The sequence below is a fragment of the Muscardinus avellanarius genome (genome assembly GCF_963383645.1).
Source record: "Muscardinus avellanarius genome assembly, chromosome: 6".
In the NCBI taxonomy this organism is placed as follows: domain Eukaryota; kingdom Metazoa; phylum Chordata; class Mammalia; order Rodentia; family Gliridae; genus Muscardinus; species Muscardinus avellanarius.
Genome location: NC_137791.1, coordinates 138,165 through 164,714, shown reverse-complemented (window position 1 = coordinate 164,714; position 26,550 = coordinate 138,165). Strand labels below are relative to the sequence as shown.

The window sequence follows — 26,550 nt, the reverse complement described above, 5'->3', positions numbered from 1 at the left end:
CAAGTACTCTCTCCCCAAGCACCCGATACATAACCAAGAATCTCTCCTGGTGCCTCCGTTACTTTTAATTTGCTGAGGAATATGCACCTGCTTTGGATGTCAGTCCAAGTTCAAGTCTGCACCAGATTCCAGCACCTTGCTTCTTAGGAAACATGGCTGAAAGCCACCCGCAGCTACATGACTACACCTGGTGATGGGCTCTTGTTTTCCCTCCAGCCAAGTCCTACCCCTTCCTCACCTGCCCCTGGGGCCCCACCTACCCTTGAAGATTTAGATCTGGAAGGAGATTTTGTTCAAAGTCAATCTCTTCAGTACTCAAACCATGTTTAAATTTATTTAAAAATATATTTTTTAAGGAAAACAAGAGCAGCCTACCCTCCACTCTGTCCAGTACAAGCCATGACAAGAGGCGTGTTTGCTCCCAGAACAAACCAGGCAGCACGTGAGTGAGCTGCACGGGAGCTGGCTGGGACTCCTGGCAGCCTGAGGAGACTAAAGCGAGATGTGAGCCAGAGTTCGGAAGTGGCCCCACGGGCAGAGGGGCATTAGCAGGAGGGGTCCTCTGAGCTACCGGGGTGGAAAACCGCCTCTGTGTGCTCCTCCCCGGCCCCCCCGGAAGCCGCCCCTCTCTCCGCGGAAGTTGGACCGATTCCTCTCGCGGCCACGGCCAGCGGACGCGCCCCCTCGCCCTCCACCACGGGGAGCGCCACCACCCCGATCAGACTTGGACTTGGGAGGAGGGGACTTGGGTCGCAGCCTCTCGATCTCCTCTGTGCATCCCGTCAGGTAGGAGTTAGGGGCAGTGAAATACGATGCGTAGGTTTCTGCATTGTAGTTGCTGTTCGTAAGCGTCGGTCCAACTGTAAGCCAGCCTGAAATGAGAGAACAGGTTACTCTTTACTCAGTTCTTCTTATTAATCCTTTAGGGACTAGTCAACTGCTCATGCATTTTTTGGTCTTTCTTTTTTGGGGGGACTGGGAATCGAACCCAGGATGGTGCACTTGCCAGGCAAACACTTTGCCAATGAGCTACAACCCAACCCTGCCCGTGCATTTTTAAAAATGTCCCTACCACTCGCCCAATACTGATCATCTTTACAGAACACACAGCACTGAACTGTGGTCCGACTTTAAAGATGTCTTATGTACGTGTCTCGTTTCTCCTCCTAGACTGTAATCTTTACTACGTTCTCCTCACTGTTCCCCATCCACGGTCTACCTTCTGTGAGAACAACACCTTGGAAAAAGATATTACACACTCCACCGAGTCCAGGGCCCATTTACCCTAATGAACTGTATGCGACTTTGCTACTTTGAAACACAGTGCCAGTTTTGCCCAACCACAGGAAATGCTCAGGTGCTGGCTGGTCCTAGAAATCCACGACACCACGTCACTCCTGTGCATCCACCTTTCCAAGGCTAAAGGCCTGAATAGACATCACTCAAGAGGATGTAACACTGCTCACAAACGTGAAAGGATGCTCAGCCCCACACACCATCAGGGAAATGCAAATAAAAACCACAATGAGAAGCCAGGCGTGGTGGCGCACGCTTGTAATCCCCGCGCTTGGGAGGCAGAGACAGGAGGATCGCGCAGGTTTGAAGCTAGCTGCGTGCGCTGGCTTAGGAGACCCGGTTTCCAAATAAAATGTAAAAATAGGTCTGGGAGTGTAGCCCGGAGGTAGAAGGGCTTCCAGGAACCCCAGTACCACCAAAAAAAAAAAAACCAAAAAAAAAAACCAAAAAACAAACACAATGAGAGCCAGTTGCGGGGTGTACACCCATAACCCCAGTACTTGGGAGGCCGAGACAGGAGGATTGCAGGTTTGAGGACAGCCTTAACAACTAGTGACTCTCAGCAACCTAACAAGACCTGTTTCCAAACAAAAAATAAAAAGAGCTGGGGATGTAGCTTCAATCCCCAGTACCACAAAAAAAAAAAAAAAAAAAAAAAAAAAAATCACAACGAGACAGCATCCCAATTAGAATGACTATTACCCAAACATAAAATATACGCTGGTAAGGATGCAGACAAGGGGAAGCGCTCACACTCTCTTGTTGGGGATATATATTAGTATAGCTACTATGGAAAACAGTACAGAGGCTCCTCAAAAAGACAGAAACAGAACCCCACATGGTCCAGAATACCATGTGGCATTGGGTATATAGTCAGAGACTGAATCAGCCTGTCAGAGAGACACCTGCACTGACGTGTTTACTGCAGCACTGTTCAAACAGGCAGGACATGGAAACAATCTAGGTGTCCATGATGGAGGGATGAATAAAGAAAATGTAGTACAGGCAGGAACAGTGGCACATGCCTATAGCCCCAGTACTTGGGAAGCTGAAACAGGAGGATCACCGGTTCAAGCCCAGCCTCAGCAACTTAGTGAGACCCTGTTTCAAAACAGAAAATAAAAGGGAATGTAGCTCAAAGGTAGAATACCCCTGAGCTAAATCCTCAGTATCAAAGAAAAGAAAATGTAGTACATGAGATATTCAGCTACAAAAAGAATGAAATCCTGTCGTTTGCAGCAACATGGATGGAGCTGCAGGGCATTTTGTTAAGTAAAATAAGTCAAACACAAAGACAGTGATCACATGCTCCCACACAAGGAAGCTAAAAGGCTGATCTCAAAGAAGAGAACAGAAGAGTGGTTAGCAGAGGGCTGGCTTAGGTTTAGGGAGGGAGGAAGGGTGGCCAGTGGGCCCGGGTACGGTGCACAGGAGGAATCACTTCCAAAGCCCTGGAGCACAGTAACTGTACTTGGCAAAAATTCACCGAGCACTTCAGAAGAGCAGCAGAGAGGAGTCTGGATGCTCCCGATGCAGGGTACTGTGGTATGTACTTGAGATGAGCGGTGGCAAGTGTTCCACTTTGACAGTAGCACTAGGTGCGTGTGCCGAGGCGTCCCCATGGCCCGAGCTGCGCATTACCACAGCCTCACTGTTTAGACCGAGGCTTACCTGGTCGGATTGTACTGTCTCTTCCAAAGAGATGAAGACGTCTTCTACCGAGACAGAAATGCTCGATTATATGAAAGATTTCTACGGGCTTTTCTATATTTCCAATCTCGGGTTCTTCGGTGATAATTAGGTCAATGTCAACGTTAGCATGAATGAAGTCCCCGTCTGTGCTACGCTTCACTGTCCCTTTGATCCCCATGAGGCAGTGTTCCTAGGTGGGAAGAGCAAGCCAACCGCTTTTTAACAGTCATATCTGTAATATTTCACATTTCTTTTTTTTTTTTTTTTTTTTTTTTTGCGGTACCAGGGATGGACCCAGGGGCGTTCTACCTCCAAGTTATACCCCCAGCCCTATATTTTGAAACAGGGTCTCACTAAGTTGCTGAGGCTGGCTGCGAACCGGATCCTCCTGGCTCAGCCTCCCAAATGCTGGGATTATAACCTGCACCACCACACTCAGCTAATATTTTACATTTTTAATGACCTCAATTCCAAAACAGTTTTCACTTCTCTGAATCTTTGGTATACAGTTATGGGCAAAAAAAACGACAGGCAAGCCTACATCTCTAGATGTGGGATAATGGCCAGTTATATAGGAAAACTGTTCTCTTCTGCTCTTCCCCAAAATATTCAATATTTCCAGAATACTTTCCTGATGTGGGTTTTCCCCATGCCAAGCAATTATCTACTTCTCCATTGATACTATAATTCAGTTCAGTTCTGACACCATCTGCCTCATCAGCAAAGATGCCAAGCATGTCCAGGATGTCACAAGTGCTTCTGGCCAACAGGCTAACCTGAGGCTCCAATGATTTCCCCTGGTTGTGGACATTCACCAGAGTGGCTCAGAGAATTCACGATATCTTTTTTTTTTTTTTTTTTGGTGGTACTGGGGGTGGAACCCAGAGGCTTTCTACCTCTGGGCTAACTTCCAGACCTATTTTATATTTTATTTGGAAACAGGGTCTCACTAAGTTGCTGAGAGCCTCACTTAGTAGCTGAGGCTGGCTTTGAACCTGTGTGATCCTCCTGTCTCAGCCTCCCAAGCGTAGGGATTACAAGCGTGCGCCACCATGCCTAGCTGAGAATTCAGGATATCTTAATAGGAAAGGATATAACTCAGAACAGCCATGGAGCAGAGGCCTACGGTGAGATGCAGGCACGGAACTAGGGGCTTCCAGGGTGCACCGCCCCAGCAACCCCGCAGCTTCACCAGCCCACATGCTCCCCAAACCCTGTTCTTACGTGGGCATGATTTTAATATAAGAAAGACTTAGAATCAGAGACCCTCCTGCCAGCAGCTCCCTACAGAGCAAATAATAAAATGGTCCAAGCCTAATATTGGTGGAGCAGCCACATGAAGAGAGGTTCTTGGGGGTTTGTTTGTAGGAGAAAAAGAGAAATAGGACTCTAAGATTTTCCATTATGAATTCTGACATTTTTTCTTTTCCAACCTAAAGAAAGTAGAAAAAATCTGGAGCCAGGGATATCAGAAGCCCATACCTAAGAGAGTTTAGGACATACAAGAACATACATTCTTGTCCCCAGCACAGTGGGAGTTGACTAAGGTTGTGAATAAAATACTTTAACTTGGATGAGTCGGGCATGGTGGTGCACACTTGTAATCCCAGTACTTGAGAGGCTGAGACAGGAGGATTGTGGTTTGCAGCCAGCCTCAGCTACTTAGTAAGACTTTCTGCAAATTAATGAGAACCTGTTTCAAAATAAAGAATAAAAAATAGAACTGGGGGGAGGATAACTTGAAGATAGAATGCCCCCTGGGTTCCATCCCCAGTGCTGCAAAAAAAAAAAAAAAAAGAAAAAAAGAAAGAAAAAAAGAAAAAAAGAAAGGAAGGAAGGAAATTAACTTGGATATATTCCTGTAAACCTCAATTCTAATTTGACAAGTCTGAGAAAAGGACATTTCCACCAAAATTTAATAGTATACACAGATTTGAAAAGATTTGGAAAAAAGTAATGAGAATAAAGAAAACAAAACAGTAAAGGCAACAATACCTTTGTTCTCTGGAAAACAGCCTTTGGATCTAAAGTCTTAGTCTTCCCAGGATTGTTTTTATTGGTTTTAATCCAACAAATATCTTCACATCTTCTATAACCCCACTTGCGTAAACACTAGAAATAAAGGAAAAAACCTTTAAATGAATAATAAGCTAACACAAGCTTCATAGAGGGATACTGAATTCCAAAATAGCGTGGTAATTCTGTTTTAGCGCCAACAGAAGAAAAGAAATGCAAGTCTTCAAAAACACAGCCGGAATACAGAATGCATAAGCACATCTGGACGTTAACATAGCATACTCTATTAAGTTAATACACTACAAAGATTAAGACCCTATTTCAAAGTAAAAATACAAAGGGCTACGGGGCCAGGCATGGTGATGCATATACCCCGTACCCTGTACTCTGGAGGCTGAAACCGATCACAAGGTCAAGGACAACTTCAGCAAGCCGAGACTCTCGGCAACCGAGAGACCCTCTTTGAAAACAAAACGTATAAGGCTGGGGATGGAGCTTGCAAGGAGGACGTCCTGAGTTCTATCCCCAGCATCACAAAAAGTGAGGGGTGGTCTGGGGGAATAGCTCAGAGAGAATGTCCCTAGGTTCAATCCCCAGTAATACACATACATACACACACACATGAAAAAAATGGTTGAATTTCAGTATTTGAGCACAATTTCATCTCAACATCCTCCTACTTATTATCTTATATAAGCCTACTTAAATTCTTTAATTGTCAAATAGATGACCCCCCCCAATCAGCATGGTTAAGGGGACCATGTGCTGCCCGATGAGCAGATAGACCCTAGAAATGAAAAGCCTTGTCTCTAACACCTGATGGCATGGGAGACTCTCGGGAGGGACCTGTGCAGGCGCCTACAGCCTTGCTGTTGGTGACAGCCAAACCAAACCCCATGCTGAAAACCCTAACACCCAGCCAAAATGCTGGTGTTTTAACCATTACTCTTAGTTAAAACAGTTGATATCCACCAGGTATAGTGGACACTTGTAATCCCCGCGCTTGGGAGGCTGAGACAGGAGGATTGCACAGGTTCAAAGCCAGCCTCAGCTACTTAGTGAGGCTCTCAGCAACTCAGTGAGACTGTTTCCAAATACCCCCCCCAACACACACACAACAGTTTATATCATTTTGTTTCCTTTTGGCAAAATACTACAGCAAGAAAATTTAAAAAACAGAAAACTCTGAAATAACTGATTATAAAAATATACTTAAAGTAAGAGTTACAACTTCTCTCATTTATTCATTCAAATTAAACTATGCTATCAAAATGCTATGATTACCCCAATTTAATTTGATTCCATTTGGAATTCAGGAGTCAGAGCTATTCAGAGTAACACTTTTTAGCTACTCATAAAGAACATTAAATGATACTAAGCAGCTCAATTTTGTGCTATAGTCTATAGCTTCAAATCTCTAAACTGAGGCGGGCGTGGTGGCCCACGCTTATAATCCCCATGCTTGGGAGGCTGAGACGGGAGGATGACACAGGTTCGAAGCCAGCCTCAGCTACTTAGTGAGGCTCTCAGCAACTTAGTGAGACCCTGTTTCAAAATAAAATATAAAATAGGTCTGGGAGTGTAGCCCGGAGGTAGAAAGCCCCTAGGTTCCACCCATAGTACCACACCAAAAAAAAAAAAAAAAAAAAAATCTGTTTCCCTTCCTGCTCTGCAACAAACTATTTTGAAAGAGCTACCTTCATCCCTAGTGGTAGTTTCTAAAGTTTTTTCTTCTGAATATATTAGAACTATTCAAGGAACAAAGAACAAATAACATTTATTTTTTTCTTTTATTTATTTCTTTACTTATTGTTCTGGGGGCTGAACTAATCAGGGGCATTCTATTTCTGAGCTACACCCCCAGTCCTACTTTTAACTCTGAAACAGGCTCTCACTAAGTTGCTATGTGTCTCACTAAAGTGCGGAGACTGGCCCATGACCTGCAATCCTCCTGCCTTGGCCTCCCAAGTCATTGGATTATAGGATGTGCCATCACCCAGAACTACATCTTTAAACATTTCAGGAAACACTTTTTTACTTTTTTTCTAATGAGTTTAAAAACTGCTTTATAAAAAGAGCATCTTACCACTCTTCCAAGGTCCAGTCCCTCCCCGGAACCACACCAGAGAAATATAAATGATCGGGGTGCTGCGATCTCATCAATTTCTAACTTCATAATCTACAAGAAACCAAGCAATAATGCATATAAGTATTTTGTTTTTCATTCATCCCATATAAAAAAGAATCTTTAAAATTACTTTTTCTACTGCTGTTTTGTTTCTTTATACACAAACAATAGATGTACATATGCAAAAACACATGTAAACACATGTTTTTACACAGAAAGCTTATAGGAAACTGAATCTACAGAATTATAAAACTTTATAAAATAGACCTGCAGGGAAATTCTACAGCAACACCTTACCATTTCCAGAAAGAGGAGCCAAAATGGAAAGTGGTTAATGAGCCTGAAGTTATAGGCAAAATCAAAACAGTAAAATGGGAAGGGCTGTAATTTTCACTATCTACAGAACGGCTCTCAGTAAGTCAATATACACATTTTCTTATGATTAGGTCTAAAATGCCAAAGAAATCTGTAATTGTTTGCCTTGTGTTGAGTATGTCACATTAAACCCTCAATAATTAAGTCTCTAAACTTTGGGAATAGAAGCAACCAATCTATATGACATTCTTTTTCTTCCTGCTTCCTCTAAGAAATTTCAGAGATCATGGTTCACACAAGAATTTACCAGCTTCATTTACTAAGAAAATGTTAACTTCTACCTGAATAACAAATAGAGCAATGTAGGTTAAAACTGTATCATCTCTAACTTAAATGGAAAACCTTTCTTACAGTAATAATGGAAATAATTTGCAACATGTATTAATCTATTCTCTTACTTCTGATACTTTTTCTTCAGTCTTGAAATCTTCACTTAATTTACTTAGAGTAGAATGACATTTCACCAACTGTAAGAACACCACGCACACACATGCACTCCTTCATGGTTACGTGGGTTCTGTGGGGTGCAGCTAAAGACAAGTGGCGACATGCCTTGGAGAACGTTAGCAAGTTAATTATTCTTTAAAGCTAAGTGCCAACAGTATGTAAGTGCTTAGTCTTTAGTAAAGCACAGTGGCAGTGACCCACAAAACACCAGCCTTATGCCTCAGTCCTCGTCTGAGCCTCCGTCTTTTCTGCACAAACACTCCCAATTACCTTCTTGAACTTCCCCATTCCCTTGGTTTCCATGGCATTCAGATGCTCCTGGTTTTCCTCTTGCATCTCTGCCCTTTCTTTATATTTTTATACATATCCCATAAATGCAAATGCTACTCCCATTTTAACGTCTGTCCACATCATCTTAATAATCATCCCAGGTGAATGCACCTGAATACTCACACAGGTTCAATGTGCCAATCCTCCTAACATCTGTTTAAGAACAGATCTGTCCATTTTTTGACCCATATTCCTATTCCCTCTTCCAATACAATGTCTCCCCCCACCAAAAATCAGCTGGTCCCTCTAATTTGTTTCTTCTCTTTGATTCACATTGGGTCAGCTCATCCTCTCATCCCAAGACAAATCCTGAGTTACCCTGAACTCTCCCTTATTCCAAACACTCATCCTACCAAGTATGACCAGGTACTGAATTGATAACCTTGTTTCCACTTCTACAAGGACACCCTAAATCAGGTCCCTAGTCTCAGGACTCGGCCACCACAGAGACTTCTAGCTGTGTCATCCCTTATCCAGACTTCCTTCCCTCTAGTCCAGCTCTACACACCAACCTAATGTTCTCAGAAAGCTGGTGAAGACTTCAAAGAGTTCCTAGTATCTTCAGGATCAAAGGTCAAGCTCCTAAGAGGTGCACAAAGGCATCCTCTCCCCACACCAGACCTGGCCCCTGCCCTAGCCCTCTGTCCTTGCCTTCCTCTTCTTGGAATCCATCCCTTCACCCGGCCAACTCCACCTAGCTCACAGTCTCCGAGTTCCTGCGTGCCACCTCCCAGGTACCGCCTGGTGAGCTCACTGCATCCATACGCAGCCAACAAAATCACAATGCAATTACTGGTTTAGACCAGTATTCACTTTACTACACTGTGTACTTGTACATTGCCTAGTAGACTGGTACTCAGCACTTGTTTCTTTTGTTACTGGTTGTAAAAACAGACACTTGTATAACTAAAGTTAATGCTTACTTTGTTTTATTTAAGAAATATAACTATCATAATAACTATATTTTACTGAAATCTTGTGTTTACGTATCCTTTTGTCTATGCAATATTATAGGGTAAGTTCCCCGAAGAGGAGAAATTATGATACACACACACATACTCTCTGGTTTACTAAAGCAATCAGTTGTAGAATGAATACTCAATAATTCTATCCACTCAGACTTTCCTACCTATGTATCCAAGGATTCTAAGCATGGAATGGAGTCTATAGCCTATTCACTCACTACCTGCTCAACATGTGTCTCCAAAAGAAGAATCCACTTAAAGGTAATGTACCCTACACGTTCAGCTACAATTTAAACTCTATTATCTACAATCCTACAAAAGCAGGGATGGTATTTATAATCTCACTTTCTAGTCAAATACACACATCACTTGGAGAGCGAATAAAGCCATTGCAAGGTAGAAGCGTCACGTACATCGTCCCAAGTCCAGCACTTCTCGTTAGCAGTGATGCCGGTCTCTCTGTAATACTCTTCTAAAGGAGGCTCCAGGAGAATCACATCAAATTTGGGTGTTAGTTCCCTAATGTCAAAGGTTTCTATATCTGCTTGTAAATACCTATTTGATTAAAGCAAAAACAGAAAGAGTAAAAGATTTTCAAATCCCCTACAGATAGCAATAAAATAGTTTAGAAAAACTGTTTCTCAGTCAGGCTTGTTAGGACACACCTGTGATGTAGTACTTGGGAGGATGAGACAGGAGGGTCACAGGTTTAAGACCGGCCTGGCTACTTAGCAAGACTCTCGGCAACCTAGCAAGAGCCTCTTTAGAAGTAAAGAATTGAAAGGGCTAGGAGCATAGCGCAAAGGCAGGACAGCTGCGGGTTCAATCCCAGGACAAAAAAGAGAGAAGGAAAGAAAGAAAGAGAAAAAGAGAGAAACTTTCTCAGTAATTTCAAATTTCTCTTTCAAAAACAATAGTTTCTAAAATGGACATAATTTTATTAGTTTGTTCATTACTAAAAATACTTGATATAGTCTCTTCATGCTACCTAATAATAAATTTATTCCTAGCCTTCACTCACACAGCATTTCACTCCTCTTCTGAAAGAGAGCATGCAGAGGGGAGGAGGCGGCCCCGAGGCCTCCTGCCGCCCACCTGTCTCTGTCGCCTGCTCTGCCTTCATTTCACAGGCAGGTCTGAAAACATCGGCGAAAGCGCCTACAATTCTATGACACTGATTTTCTTCAAAAAAGAAGAAAAAGAAAGGTATTGGGATTAGCAGTCTGATGCTTTCAGCCTAAGCTGGGAAAGAAAGGTACCTGAACAGAAGCACTTACATGGGAGGAGTGTTCGATGTGGCTATCAACTCGTCCTTTAGCCTGATGAGCTCCCTCAGCTTAGGGTACTCTTCAAATCTGTCAGCCAAACCTGAGGCGAGACACAGTCAGCCCTCAATGTCCACGCAGTGAAGTTAGCATCAGTGAGGTTCAAGGCATGAATCCTCCAGAACACAAATGGGACACAGGCCGCTTTACTCTCACACCCTAAAAAATGAGCATTTTTCTTTTCTGTTTTCCTCCCCAAAAGAAACATAGAAATATAAATTATTTAAGCTTAATTAAAAACCTGAAAGTTAGCCAGGCATGATGACACACATCTATAATCTCAGTGCTTGGGAGGCTGAGACAGAAGAGCACGGGTCTGAGGCCACTCTCAGCAACTTGGCAAGACCCTGTTTTGAAATAAATAAAAATGGCTGGGTTTTAACTTGGAAGTAGAACATTTGTGGGTTCAATTCCCAGTATCCCCCACCAAAAGAGTTAAGCACAGCATTACATTTAAAAAAGAAATAAATTAAAAAGGTAATTTAAAAAAAATCCTAAAGTTAAAAAACTTTCAACAAAGAAAAAGAGTTAGATGAGATAATATATGCCTGTAATCTCTATACATGGGAGGCTGAGACACGAGGACTACAGATTCAAGGCCAGCCTCAGCAATTTGGAGACCCTGTTTCATAAAAAATAAAACAGGGAGCCAGGCGTGGTGGTGCACGCTTGTAATCCCAGCATTCGGGAGGCTGAGACCAGAGGATCACAGTTCGCGAACAGCTTCAGCTACTTAGTGAGGCCCTTTGCAACTCAATGAGATCCTGTTTCAAAAATAAAGAATAAAAAATAGGACAGGGGGTGTAGCTCAGGGGTCGAATGCCTGAATTCCATCCCCAGACCCGCAAAATAAATAAATAAATAAATAAATAAATAAATAAATAAAAATAAAACAGGGCTGGGAGTGTAGCTCATAGGTAGAATGCCCCTGGGTTTAATCCCCAGTACTACAAAGATAAAAAAGAAAAAAATTACAAGATCCAACAATTCTATGCCTAGATATATGCAAAGAGAAATAAAAATATACATCTACATAAAAAAAACTTTTACAGGAATAGTCATAACAGCATTGTTTGTAATAGTCCCAAAGTGAAAACTCAAATAAGTGAATAAAAAAAACATAGTATACATACCCACACCAAAAAATGTAATATTATTCAGCAATAAAAAATGATGGGCTGATAATGTACTAAGTGCTACAGCACTGACAGCCCTTGTAAACACTATGCTAAGTGAGAAGCCAGTCACAAAAGACCACTGCTGTATGATTCCAACAATGTGACTGCCCAGAACAGGCAGATTCATAGAGAAAGAAAGCATATTAATGCTGCCCTAAGCCTGGGGTGGGGAGGGAAAGAGAGAAGGAGTAAGAACTGACTGCTAAAGGATACAGGCTTCCTCAGGGAGAAGAAAACTTTCTAAATTAGATTGTGCTAAGTGTTGCCAACAACCCCGTGGATGTACTAATAAAATGCTGAATTATACCCGTTGACAGTGAACTGCATACTATATAAATTATCAAAGAAAGAAAGAAACAGTGTTTGATAAAAACAGAGGTGTTACTGGAAGCACCCAGAAAGTCAAGGTGAAAAGACAGTTCTGTCAGAAAGTCTCTAAAGCGGACAAACTGAATGCGTGCAATCCATAGTTAGCAAAAGGGTGATCCAACACAGACGTACCTACGTCCCTGATGAAATTCTGAGGCCTATGCCCAGTGTCGACAAAGTGCTGGCAGTAGTCGTTATGGGGGTTTAAGCTCTGTGTTCCCTACAAAGAAGGTCAACATTAATTGTAACAGCATGTGCTTTAATGGCAGGGACACCAACATCATACTTTATTTTTTATTGCAAAGTCATATGGAAGACGATGATAAAGTTGTAATATTTGAAAACACAATTAAAATGACAGCCTTACTCTCAACAGCTGGCATGAATGAATCAGTACCTCAATCTAAACAGCCAAATATCAGAATAACGCTTCATGAATCATCTAAACAACCCTTATAATTCTGACCCCTCAATAACTGAAGAAATCCTTAACATAAATAGTATCTGTGATCTTTTCAGGCACGGAGCTTAAATGTGAAGGCAGAGTTTGAAATTAATTCTTTTACCTTAAGAAAAGTACTAGAATCTTTGTAAATCTCTTCTTCATATGGCAAATTTTCTTCTTCCTGTTGCATTTCTAGTTCATCCTTGAAAAATGAAAAGTGTTTTATGTATATTTTATATCTATAGACTAGTTATCCTATCTAAAAACAGCATAAATATCGTTTCCATGATATAATGTTTCAAATCAGTATTAGAGAGATATTAACATCTTTACTTTTCTTCATTAGATCTTCACTTATTATTTTTAAATAAAATAAAAATTTTCTTCTCATCATATTCATAATTACCTGTAACTACTAATGCTTTGTTGACTGAATTATCTAGAATTATTTATCTCATATATAATACTATAAATTTTAGTATTTAGCTTGAGTCATTAAAGATATGATCACCAATGGGGTAATTTTATTAGATTGAGCCATATGAAACTGCAGGTTTTATAGGTCAAAAATGTTAGAATAAGCCGGCGTGGTGGCACACACTTGTAATCCCAGCATTCGGGAGGCTGAGACCTGGAGGATCACGGTTCGTGGACAGCCTCAGCTACTTAGTGAGGCCCTCTGCAACTCAGTGAGACCCGGTTTCAAAATAAATAATAAAAAATAGGGCAGGGGGTGTAGCTCGGGGGTCAAATGCCCCTGGGTTCCGTCCCCAGACCCGGAAAAAAAAAAAAAAAAGTTAGAATATTAGCAATTGTATATGGTTTGACAGACATAGTGTAACTATAAATATTTAAGTGCATAGCAAAGTATAACACACAGGGCAAAATTCATGAGCTTAGGTATTCTATCACTGAACTTCTAGAGACTTACTGAAACTATACACTCCTTTCTCTAGTAAATATGTAAGTTTTTTTTCCATAATATTTTCTTTTAAATACTGCTGTCACACATTTAGAGGTTGTTTTTTCCTTGGGCTTCTTGCCAAAATGGTCTATGCTGCTCTCTAGTACAAGAGTTCTCAAAATATTATAATTGTACCAATAATGTTAACATGAAATTGTAATTGTACCACCTTATCATATTTACATGAAATAGCACAATTCAAAAGCAGACTACTGCAGCCTCTCAGAGCTTCTGATACACTTACCTCTTCACTCTCCTTAAGAAATCTTCCCAACAGTGCTTACCGGCATTATGCTAAGAGCTGCATGCCCAGCCTAACTTGGTCCACACACCCTTGCGCTGAGATCAGGGACTGATAAAAGGTCTTATCTGACTGGTAACAGCTACTGACAATTATTTTAACACATCTGAAAGCTCAGTTTCCCAGGATATTTGTTTCCCTGAATGTCAATCTATTATTGTGAGGGTTTACTTTTTCCTGACCACAAAATAACCCATGTTTCACTTGCCTTATATTCTTCCACCTTATCTTCATCTGTCTCTCCTTCATCCTGATACTTACGTTTTGCATTTGGAGCAGAGGTATCATAGGAAGCCCTGACAATTAAAACAGAAGAATCACACATGAATACGTACAAAATATATGCATACATCTATACTGAATAACAGGTTATTTTCTGTGTATGTGGTACTGGGGGTGGAACCCAGAGGCTTTTCTACCTCTGGGCTATACTCCCAGAACTATTTTTTTATACTTTTTTGGAAACAGGGTCTCAGTAGCAGAGAGCCTAAGTAGCTGAGGCTGGCTTCGAACTTGTGTAATTCTCCTGTCTCAGTCTCCCAAGTGCTGGCATTACAAGCGTGCACCACCATACCCAGCTGAACACCAGGTTATAAAACCAGAACAAAGAAATGTTTTCCTAATGAAATATTATCTCTTTAACCAGTTCATATATCATCCAAAAAGTCATGCAATCTGATTGATAATTCTACACTTTTTTAATAAAAAAGCAACCAAATGAAAAAATAAGCTCTTAGAAAGGATATATTATGAAAAGAAACATATATTATGTATTATTTTAATCTGTCTTGGGTAAAACTGGTGTCCAAATTGATAAATAAGAACACTGAGCTGGGCGTGGTGGCGCACACTTGTAATCCCAGTACTTGGGAGGCTGAGACAGGAGGATTGCAGGTTCACAGCTAACCTCAGCTACTTAGTGAGGACCTCTGCGGCCTTGTTTCAAAATAAAGAATAAGCCTGGCGTGGTGGCGCACGCTTATAATCCCAGCATTTGGGAGGCTGAGACTGGAGGATCACGGTTTGCAGACAGCCTCAGCTACTTAGTGAGATTCTCCACAACTTAGTGAGACCCTGTTTCAAAAATAAAGAATAGGGATGGGGGCGTAGCTTGGAGGTAGAATGCCCCTGGGTTCTATCCCCAGTACCGAAAAAAAAAAAAAAAGAATAAAAGACAGGGCTGGGGTGTAGCTCAGTTCAATCCCCAGTACTGCAATAAATATGGTAATTAGTTAAATATATAATTCTTTCAGGTATATTAGCCAATACTTAGCCTAACTTTTCTAACTGTTCTCCATTTTCTAATTAGTTTATAAGTGGGAACTTACTCTATTCCAAATAAACATTTCATAATTCATGAACTGACAATACAAACCAATGTTTTCAAGATCTTTATTTTGATGCTTTCATACTAAAATCCTTCATTATATTAACACGTTACCAAAAAGCAGCATCCAACTGACCTGCAAGTTTCTCTTGTTTCAGCAATTTCTCTTTGCTCATCTTTGCTATTTAACACAGCACCAATGCTGTCAGCACTTTCAGCTCCCAACTAAGAAAAGGCAAAAATCAACACAAGTCAGACGATAATGTGCTAGGTAGCCTTTCCAGGCATTTGTAGCAAAATTTAACATATTAAGCACTTAAACAAAAAGACATAAACCATACAATGCAGACATTAATTAGCTTGCAAGACAAACTGGAAATACTTTGGAATTAAACAATGTTAGTTAAGAATGGCTTTGACAAAGCCCCGGCGTGGTGGCGCACGCTTGTAATCCCAGCATTCGGGAGGCTGAGACCAGAGGACTGTGGTTCATGGACAGCCTCAGCTTCTTAGTGAGGCCCTCTACAACTCAGTGAGACCCTGTTTCAAAATAAAGAATAAAAAAATAGGGCTCAGGGGTCAAATGCCCCTGGGTTCCATCCCCAGACCCACCCACACACAAAAAGAATGGCTTTGACAAACAGGAAGGGCACAGGGTACACAACTGTAATTCCAGTACAGGGGAGGCTGAGATAGGAGGATCACGTGTTCGAGGCCAGCCTCAGCAACTTAGCAAGGCCCTCTGCAACTTAGACCTTATTTCAAAGTAAAAAATAAAACAGAGCTAGGGATTTAGTCCAGAGGTAGAACACCTCTGAGTTCAATTCCAGGTACTATGATAAGAAGAAAAAAAAAATCTTTTAGTCATCAAAAGCTTGGTATCAGACAAATGAAACTGTTTTGTGAGATTATCATCGTTAATATTGGATAAATTGCTATAAAACTAGATGTCAACCACTAAGCCAAGCATGGGAAGGAGGGATGGGGAGGGAACGGGGTGGGGATCGGGTAGGGGCTAACTGGGCGATGTGTGCATGTATGTCTACAAAAGTATTTTCTTTATACCATTATGATGTATGAATACATTGTACCAATAAAAAATAAAATAAAAAAAAAGAAATTGCCAAAGGGGGGGGGACAGCAACACATAGTTACAAAGCACTTACTAAAAGGCAACTTCCACACTAAGGATTGAACCCTGGGGCCTTACCTCTGAGGTACAACCCCAGCCTTTTTATATTTTTGTTTTAAAACATGGTGTTGCTAGATTGCTAAGAGTCTTGCTAAATTGCTAAAGCTGGTCTTGAACCTGCGATCTGCTATCTCAGCCTCCCAAGTACTGGGAGTACAGAGTGCACCAACACACCTAGCTGTGCTATTAAATTTTATACTTTGTAAGTTCTAGGAGGGAAGCACACCTGTCAGTCACAGTTCATTTGCCAACACCTCCTAGAGTCCTTGGTATCTGCTGGATGTAAGGTCCACAACAAAACTGGTCTATTAAATATTTTAAGTCATATAGAGGTTTGAGTTCAAAATCAAGGAGTAAAACACTTATGGCAACAAAGAACTATTGACTTTCTTTCCTTCCTTCCTTCCTTCCTTCCTTCCTTCCTTTCTTTCTTCTTTATTTGTGATGGTACCAGGGATTGAACCCAGGGGCATTCTACCTCTGAGCTGCATCTTCCAGCCCTACTTTATTTTTTATTTTGAAACAAGGTCTCACTAAGTTGCTGAGGCTGACCAAGAGCCTGGGATCCTCCTGTCTCCATCTCCCAAGTACTGGGATGACAGGCATGTTTCACCATGCCCAGCTGCCACTGAACATTTCTGAAGACATGAATGATTAAAATAAACTGGGAAAAGGACCATTCAGGAACGACACCTGATTTGTCTAAGATCTTACTATCAGAGGGTCAAGAAATAGATCTAATTCCAAATTCCCACATTAAAAAAAGGTATCATAAGCCTATTCATTGGACCATAAAAAATTGCAATACACTAAAGCCAAGATTTAGTGCTGAGAATAAGAGCAAGTTAACTCTCTGAAGCCTGTGAGGCTCTCCCCATCAGTTATTGATCTGAATGGCAGAATGGAAATCAGTCTGACTTTAAGTAGAACTGTGTACAATTTGTATTCTCTGCATGTGTACTTCACTAATAAGCATCAACTTCCTTATCCACAAGAACCAGTGAAGGAGAAAGGTTTGTTTTGTTTGTTTTTACAGTACTGGAGATGGAACCCAGGTGTATTCTACCTTGGAGCAACACTCCCTGACCTATTTTTTTTTTTTTTTTGGTGGTAATGGGGTTGGAACCTAGGGGTCTTTTTACCTCCGGGCTATACTCCCAGACCTTTTAAAAAATATTTTATTTGGAAACAGGGTCTCACTAAGTTGCTGTGAGCCTAAGTAGCTAAGGCTGGCATCGAACCTGTGCGATCATCCTGTCTCAGCCTCCCAAACGCTGGGATTACAAGCGTGCGCCACCACGCCCGGTACCTCCAGTCTATTTTTTATTCTTTATTTTGAAACAGGGTATCACTGAGTTGCAAAGGCCTCACTAAGTAGCTGAGGCTGTCCGCAAACCGCGATCCTCCTGTCTCGGTCTCCCAAGTGCCTGAGTTACAAGCGTGCGCCACCACGCCCAGCTCTAGGAGAAAGGTTTAGAAGACAAGCTTTAAGACACAAACCTGGGGTCAGTTCCAGGTGAGTGACCAGGGGGGAAGTTACTTAACTTTTGGAACCTACTTAAGTATTCAATAAGTTAAGACAATACTACCTAATTCCGGCGGTGGCTGTGACTACTGCAGAGTAAGAATTCAAACATCAGCAACAGGTGATGCCGAGCGTGCTGTGCATACGATGTAGAATTTAAAGCACACGCGGGCTGCTTTCAGTGCAGTCTTTAGGATGCCAAAGAACACTGTAAACTTACTTAGCAACATTTTCAAGAATTCGGTGCTCACCACCAGGAAAGGCGCGACACCGGCCATTTAAACAGTGCAGAGAAATTAGGGCATGACAAGCCCCTCATCCTTGCGTGGGCCGCGGTCATCTGCCCACACGGCCCAGTGGTGAGGACGCGGACCCGACCCGCGCCCAGGACCGCGCACTCGCCCGCCGGCCCGCCCCGGACCTGCTGCGCGAGAAGCTGTCGCCGCAGCTTCTGCCGCTCCCGGATCTCCTGCAAGCGGCTGTCCATGGCCCCACGCTCGCGTCTCGCTCCCGAATGCCTGTCACTCGCGAATAGAACCCTGCCCAGGCCTCGGGGCAGTCCGTGTCACTGCGCTGGCCCGGAGCGCCCGCCCGCCGCCAGCATCCTCAGCCCCCCGACCCGGACATCCGGCGCGCCGGCATTGGCTGAGCTCTTGCGGAATTCCCGCCTCCCTAGCGCCGCGGGAGCCAATAAGGAGGCCGCAGCGCCGGAAACCCCGAGCGAGCGGCGGCGCAGCGACCTCGGCGCCTAGCGGCTGTCGGTGGTTCCTGTACGCTCAGCCGGACCTGGTTACCTCCGCTGTCGATTACGTGGCTGCCGGCCTGGCTTTTAGAAACCTGTCGCGTGCCTGTGTCTGAATCGAGAGCACAGACCAGGCTGGCGAGGCAGAAGCGGGCTCTCGCGCCCGGGTCTCCACGCGCCGCGGCGGCTCCTCCAGCTGAGGCCTAAGGTGCGGGCGGAGGCCGTCCTGGCCTGGACAGGAAGACAGGACAGGGCCAGGTGGGCAGCCGGAGAGGGCTTTCCCCCGACCGAGGTCCGCGCCATCCCAGGCCTGGAAGTACGCCCTGTGTTCCTCGGGAACCAGTTCTGATTGAGCAGCAGGGCTGGGGGCCCGCCCGTAACCTCAGCCCTTGGGTGGCCGAGACAGGAGGGTCGCAGGTTTGAAGCCAGCCTCAGCAACTTCGCAAGGCTCTCCAAATAAAAGTGTAGCTCGGAGGTAGCATACTCCGAGGTTCAATCCCTAGCACCACACAATGCGCGTGCACACACACACACACACACACCTTGATTTATGGCAACAATATTTGGAACTATACGGCTTTGTGTGTGTGTGTGTGTGTGTGTGTGTGTGTGTGGTACTGGGGTGGAGCCCAGGGGCTTTCTAACCCCGGGCTACACTCCCAGACCTATTTTATATTTTATTTGGAAACAGGGTCTCACTAAGTTTCTGAGAGCCTCACTCAGTAGCTGAGGCTGGCTTCGAACCTGCGTGATACCCCTGTCTCAGCCTCCAAGAGCGGGGATTATAGGCGTGCTCCACCACACCCGGCCTTATAAGGCATTTTTTCATACCTGCATTTAAGCATGTTTCTCTAAAAATTAGTTACTTTACTACCTGCCAGTCATTTGGCTGCTATACCAATTTGCACTATTTACCAGTTGTTATGGTTTGGATTTAGAATGGCGCCCAAACCTCAGGTTGTAAGACAAGACAGCCATGTTGGAGACAAGAAGCTCAAACTGCTTCTGGGCTGTGTTGTGAGAGTTAAGTCCCTCTGCTTGTGTCGCTGCTTCCTGCTGCCCACACTGAGCTCACCAACCCAACACGGACTGAAACCTCAAAAATCTCCAACTGAGCAAGTAGGTCTCCTGAGTTGCAGTTCTCAGATATTTGAAGTCACAGTAGTGAGAACACTGGCTGAAACACCGAGGATGGGCACAGTCACTTGTTTAATATGTATTGATAGTGTTTTAAATGGCAAGCACTGTAGTGAAGTCTTATCAAAGGTCCAACATGAAGTAACTCAGTTTTTCTTAAGGACTTTACAGTCTAGAGGAGGAACCACATCTCTCCATAAGTGCAGTAGGGACTTCTTAACTGTGGTTTTTGGTTTGGGTGGTACAGGGGATTGAACGCAGGGACATTCTACCTACAAGCGGCATCCCCTAGCCCCCATTTCTTTCTTTTTCAAGTTTCATTTAAGTTGCTGAGGTTGGCTTCGAACCTGTGATCCCCTTGTTTCAGCCTCCCAAATCCTGGGATTACAGGCATGTGCTACCAAAGCCAGTTTACGTATGATGTTTGAGCTACACAGTTGCCTACATACTGCTTTAAGTTGATAGTTGGGCTGGGAGTCTGAAAACTGCATTTAATTATACACAATCTTGACAACATATGGCATATTATTGTAGGCAATGCAAACAGCATAGTCTTTACCCTCAAAAATTAAATCTCAAGTAAATATGAAAGAATCTTTGTATATATTCTCAAAACGAAGATATTGAAGCCAAACTATGGCAAGCACGGTAAATCTCATTATAGGACTTCTAGCATCAGAGGAGGAGTAATGGAGAATTAGTTGCTTTGTTTGTTTGTTTGTGTGGTACTGGAGATTGAACTCAGGAGCATTCTACATCTGAGCTATACCTCCAGACCTATATTTTTATTTTGAAACAAGGTCTCACTAGGTTGATCAGAGTCTCACTAATGCTGAGGCTGTCCTTGAACCTGAGATCCTCCTGTCTCAGCCTCCCAAGTACTGGGATTACAAGCGTGTACCACTATGCCCACTGAGTCTTTATTGGCCAACTAATTGTTACTCAAAATTTTTCTCTGATTGGATTAACCCCACTGTTTTTTTTTTTCTCTCCCACTCATTAATGGGTAAAATATACAATAAATCATGTTGATTATGATAAATTTTAGAAAGAAAAATAACTTTGATCTGTGGCAACAGAAGCTTGAAAAAAAATTGGACATTTTCTCATCCTTAATGGCAACTGTATTCCAACTTAAATTCACAACTGTATTTGTTTTGCTATTCTAAATTTTAAACTTTGTATAGAATAAGCCAAAATACAGTTTTATATCCATAATACTTTATTCAGGAAAACTGGGAATTGCATTATTAAGAAGAAACTACCATAATTAAGTCTAGATTGGTAGTTGATAGAAACAGATATTTATCCCAGGGTAAAAGAGAATATAACACATATGTGTTCACACATACACATATGCACACACTAATGTATAATGCAGAAAAATTTTGCTAAGATATACAAGAAAAGTACCCTCATATTTAGAATACTGGACAAGCAGGACTCAGTACACAATCATAGCAAGTTGATTGTCTTCTTCTGCGGCCCTTTCTATGGGCTGGCTCTGCTCTGCCCTAGATTAAAACATAATTCTTCCATGCCTTGGATACTTCAGCTTTAGACTCCATTTAAGAATAAAAATATGGAATCAAAATCTCATTCTGGCATGGAGTTCAGGTATCTTTCCTGTCCCATCGCCAGGCTGGCGGCAGCTGGATAGGCATGGACAGGAGGCAGACAGGAGGCCATATAGGCTGCCTGCTTCTCTTCCCTCAGGGATCCACTCCAGCTCTGTCTCAGTCAGGCTACAACCCACCTAGAGAGGATTAAATGGAAGGAGCTGAAAGGAAAAGTTCAGACTAGACAGCACTGTCTTCAGGACCGAGCCCTCGGACTTTCTGGGTTTGGCAGCTGCTGAACGTCCACTCTTCTCAAAAGCACTTTCATGGCTCCTCCATCACCTACTCTGCTCACCCCACGGGTTCCCATGAGAAGAACTAATGCATCTCTGTTCCCACTTAATTTACTTGGCTTTCTGCAAGGACTATTGACTCCTCCTGGCCATCCTTTTGAGCAAGAATCTTAGAAGACCCCACGCTGGCCTTCTTGAGTGGGAAGCTAATATTTGTTTCATGGGAAAACCACATTGTTTCCCAACAGACTCTGATTTTACTGCTGGAAATAAGGAAACCCAAAAACCCTCTTATGAAATGGTTACTCTAAACATCCACATGACCCCTTCCTATCTGCTCTCTGGGTCACTGGCAACCGTTCTCTTGTGCTTCAGAGTTTCCGCATGAGAGGCCAACGCTCCCATGTGCCTCAAGGTCCCCACAGATCTCCAGTGTTCTCAAAGCCTCCCCCTGGGATTCCCCTCCGCTCTTCCTTGAAAGGACGGGGTATGACAACGATGGTCCCCACAAACGCCCTCACCGATCTCGACTTCTGGGCCTAGGTCTGTACACCTAGGCTTGTGGAGGTGGTGAAGTGGCTCAGATCCCTGAGTCCAGCCACCCTCTATTTCTTGGGTTAATCCTACCACATGGTCTGGATCCTCCACAACAAATTTTGAAGTGCAGTATTTTATATATGTTTTTTTTATTTTGAGATAATTGTAGATTTTTACATACTTCAAAGAAATAATACAGAGAGGGAAAAAGGCATGGTGATGAGTGCCTGAAATCCCAGTTTTTTTTTTTTTGTTTTTTTTTTTTGAGGCTGAGACAGGATCCCAGATTTAAAAACAGCCTCAGCAATTTAATGAGGCTCTCAGCAACTTAGACCCTGTTTCAAAATAAAGAATAAAAAATAGGGCGGGGGGTATAGCTCAGAGGTCTAATGCCCCTAGGTTCATCTCCAGACCTGCAAAAAAATAGAAAAAGAGAGAGAAAGAGGGTCATTTCTTACTGATAAAAGGAATCATCCAAAATGAAGACATAACCATAGTAAGTATTCATACCCCTAATATTGGCATACCTACCTACAGAAAACTCCTGACTTGAAGACCCAGATAGACCCCAACACAATAATCCTGGGATACTTCATCATACTTCTCATACCATTGGATGGGCCGTCTAGACAAGAGATTAGTAAAGACACTTTAGGCCTAAAAAAAATAACCACTATAAACCAATTAGACCTAACAGCTATTTATAGAATAATCCATCCAACAACAGCTGAATACACATTCTTCTCAGCTGCTCATGGAAGCTTCTCCAAAATAGACCATATTCTAGGCCACAAGACAAGCGCTAGAATCTTGACAAGATAATCATTAATTCCTTACATCCTCCAGGTCCTAACAGACTGAAAGTAAAGATCAACAAGAAAAAGATCCAGAGGAACTACACAAATACACAAATTGAATGATTCGCTACTAAATGAACACTGGATCAGGGAATGAATGAAAGGAGAAATTTGCCAGGCGTGGTGGCGCACACTTGTAATCCCTGCGCTTAGGAGGCTGAGACAGGAGGGTCGCACGGGTTCAAAGCCAGCCTCAGCTACTTAGGCTCTCGGCAACTTAGTGAGACCAAGTTTCCAAATTAAATATAAAATAGGTCTGGGAGTGTAGCCCAGAGGTAGAAAAGCTCCTGGGCTCCAAATACTAGCTATTTGAGGCAGGCATAGTGGCACATTCTTATAATGCCAGTACTTTGGAGATTGAAACAGTACCACCAAAAAAGAAAAGGGGAAAAATTTTAAAATTCCTGGAGTTAAATGAAAATATAGACACAACTTACCAAAATATATAGGAGGCCCTAAAGGCAGTGTTAAGAGGAAAATTTATAGCATTGAGCATTCACATAAGAAAACAGTCTCCAAATAAACTATATTTGTCTTATATTTCAGTGAAAAATCACCAACTTTTATGAAAAAAGGACACCTTTATCACAAAAGAAAAATTACTGGCACAGGTGTCTGGCACCTTTGTCAAAAATCAATTGGCTATAAGTATGAGGATTTGTTTCTGTACCTTCTGTTCCATTAATCTATGTTTTTGTTTTTGTGCCAATACCATGCTGTTTTTATTAGTATAGCTCTGTAGTATAATTTGAAGTCAGGGATTGTGATACCTCCTGCATGGTTCTTATTGCTGAGAATTTCTTTGGCTATTGTGGGTCTTTTGTTTCTATGTATGAAATTTATGACTGATTTTTCTAGGTCTGTAAATAATGACATTGGTATTTTGATAGGGATTAGATGAAAACTTTCTTAATTAAATACTAGCTATTTGAGGCAGGCATAGTGGCACATTCTTATAATGCCAGTACTTTGGAGATTGAAACAGGAGGATCATAGGTTCAAAGCCAGCCTCAGAAAATTAGTGAGGCTATCAGCAACCTAGTAAGACCCTGTTTCCAAATAAGAAATAAAATCAGGCTGGGGTGTAGCTTGGAGGCAGAATGCCTCTGGGTTCAATCCCCAGTTCCAAAAAACAAACAAACAAACAAAAAACCCTAGCTATTTGGATTCAAAACTATATCAAGAAAATATGACCCAGGCTGGATCAACATATGCAAAGCAATACATGTATTCTACCACAGAGGCATAAAGGAGACAGCCTGCAGCCACAGTTGGTAAAGTGAGGAGGCTCCGAGTCCCTCAGCTCTCACCTCCTGTGTACTTAGGGAACTGCGAAGCTCTAACAATGATCCAAGGACTTGCCAGGTTTTGTATACTTTTCCCCACAAATATCTTTGTTTTTCTAAGAGGCTTGTAAGTTCAACTATATTTTGTCACCAATCAAAGCCACCAACTGAAGCAGGCTGAAGCGCTGGCTTGCGTTGGGCCGTCCCGCGCACCAGGGTGCTCGTGTTTCTGCTTTCCTGAAGTTTCTCACTCGTGAGCTCACAAGGACACTACACACAGCCATGTGTCCCCTTGAGACACAGTGAGGGCTGGGCAAGGCAAGCTCTGCTCCCTGAAACCGGGATGCTGGTTCCACCAGGACCTCGTCCATCCTCACCAAACCTCAGCACCCTCAGGCACCATGCCTGCGCACGCGGCCTTTCTCTTTCTTCTGGTCAGTATTAGTCATGGTATATTAACAGAGTGGTGCACAAGTAAACAGCAAGCTGGCTTTGACACTGTCTCCTGAGGCTGGACACTGCACGGGGCTGCAGTCTGCCAGGAGCTGAGGCGGTCCAGGACTCCTGGGTGTTTCCTGGAGCGAGAGCCCCTTGTCGGTCTTTCCCTCACAAAGGAAGAGGAAAGGCAGACCCATGCTTCTTTGATCTTTTTTCTTCCCTTTCCTCCTTCTCTCCACTTTTGAGGGAAAGTCTCAGAGCTGGCACATCTACATTATATAGGTAACAGTTTTCAAAAGAGGAATTTTTATTAATGAAAAAATGGGAAGTGAGTAAACAATTTTAGAATAAACTGTGTGGAAAAATATCCTGAAGTGGGTGTGGGAAAAGACCAGGAACACTGAGGGGGAGCCCAAACGGAGAGAAGAGCGGCAGGCTGAGGGCGTGCAGGAATCATTTCCCGAGCCAGGTGGCGGCCCAGGCCTGTTATGCCAATTCTCAGGAGGCTGAGACAGGAGGATCGCAGGTTTGAGGCCAGCCTCAGCAACTCAGTGAGGCTCTGTTTCAAAATAAAAAATAAAAAGGGCTGGGAGGAGTGACTTGGAGGTAGAATGTCCCTGGGTTCGATTCCCAGAACATAAATGAATGAATGAATGAATGAATGAATGAGCGAATGGATGAATGACCACAGGAAATCAAAAGCAGCAAGCCGGTTATTGTTTTTTTCAAAGGGCTTGGTCTGGTTGATTTTTCCGTATATGCATGATGCTGGGGATTGAACCCAGGGGCTTTCTACCTCGGAGCTTCACCTCCAACTCATTTTATCTTTATTTGGAAGCAGGGTCTCACCAAGTGGCTGAGAACCTCACTTAAGTTGCTGAGGCTGTCTTTGAACATGTGACCCTCCTCTCCCAGTGTCTCAGAGTCTAGGATTCCAGGTGTGTGGACATGCTCGGCTAGCCCTTTTCGATTTTCTGAAGCAGAATGTTGCTCTATTGCTAAGTTACCATGCACTGGCCCCGAGCCTGCATTCCTCCCATATCAGCCTCCTGAGTACTGGCATCACAGGCATGCATCACCACACACATCAAGAAGCTGAGATTTTAATTAAGTACAAATTACTTACTGGACTTCAGGGTCTCCCAAAACATGGGTGAGGTTTTTTCCCAGGGTTGGCATGTTCTCAAGGATCTGCCATAACTTCTGACCAGTTCTGTGTCTGTCTGGATTGTGAAACTGCTTGAAAAAACTGCCTTGCGTGTTTGCAAGGCAGTATTTAGCTCTCTAATAGTGTGGAGCAAACACTGCACTGATACACAGGGAAAAATGGAACTAAAGCAAGCCGCCTGCTGAGTGCTTACCATGCAACAAACAACAGAATTTACCCCGGGCTCAATTCCTAGTCACACACACGTGCACCACACGTGCACACAGATGCACACATGTGCACATGCACATTATTCAACATATGCAGAGTCGTCCTCGTTGTTGCACTGCAGTCTTCCACAAAAAAAAAGCTAACCATTAGAAACCTGCCAAGAATAAAATTGCCTTTCTTTTGTGTATGCGTCAGTCTGGGGATTGAACCTAAGAGCTGCCTCTAAGCCGAATTGCTGAGGCTGGCCTCAAACTTACAGTCCTTCTGTCTCAGCCTCCCAAGTGACCACACCCAGCTCACCCCACTGCAGTCTCACCCAGCCAACAACAACGCTGCTTAATCTCCTGAAGGCCAGAGAGACTAAGAGATGGGAGTCAATGAAAAGTAAACACCAAGAAGCTCCCTCTACAACACCAGGGTCCAGACAAGAGAAGGCCCAGCACCCCGA

General features: G+C 43.0%; 1 protein-coding gene across 1 annotated transcript; it reads right to left on the bottom strand.

Annotated features, from left to right (window-relative positions):
* Positions 1-567: 567 nt before the first annotated feature.
* On the bottom strand, positions 568-18,362 carry METTL14 (methyltransferase 14, N6-adenosine-methyltransferase non-catalytic subunit; the record flags this gene model as incomplete). The annotated part of the gene is made up of 11 exons (XM_080696963.1): positions 568-872; positions 2,968-3,178; positions 4,984-5,100; positions 7,091-7,183; positions 9,663-9,804; positions 10,527-10,617; positions 12,254-12,341; positions 12,688-12,768; positions 14,040-14,127; positions 15,295-15,383; positions 18,297-18,362. The coding sequence occupies 11 exons, from the start codon at positions 18,360-18,362 to the stop codon at positions 568-570; spliced, it is 1,371 nt and encodes a 456-aa protein (XP_080553089.1).
* Between the last annotated feature and the right edge of the window lie 8,188 nt (positions 18,363-26,550).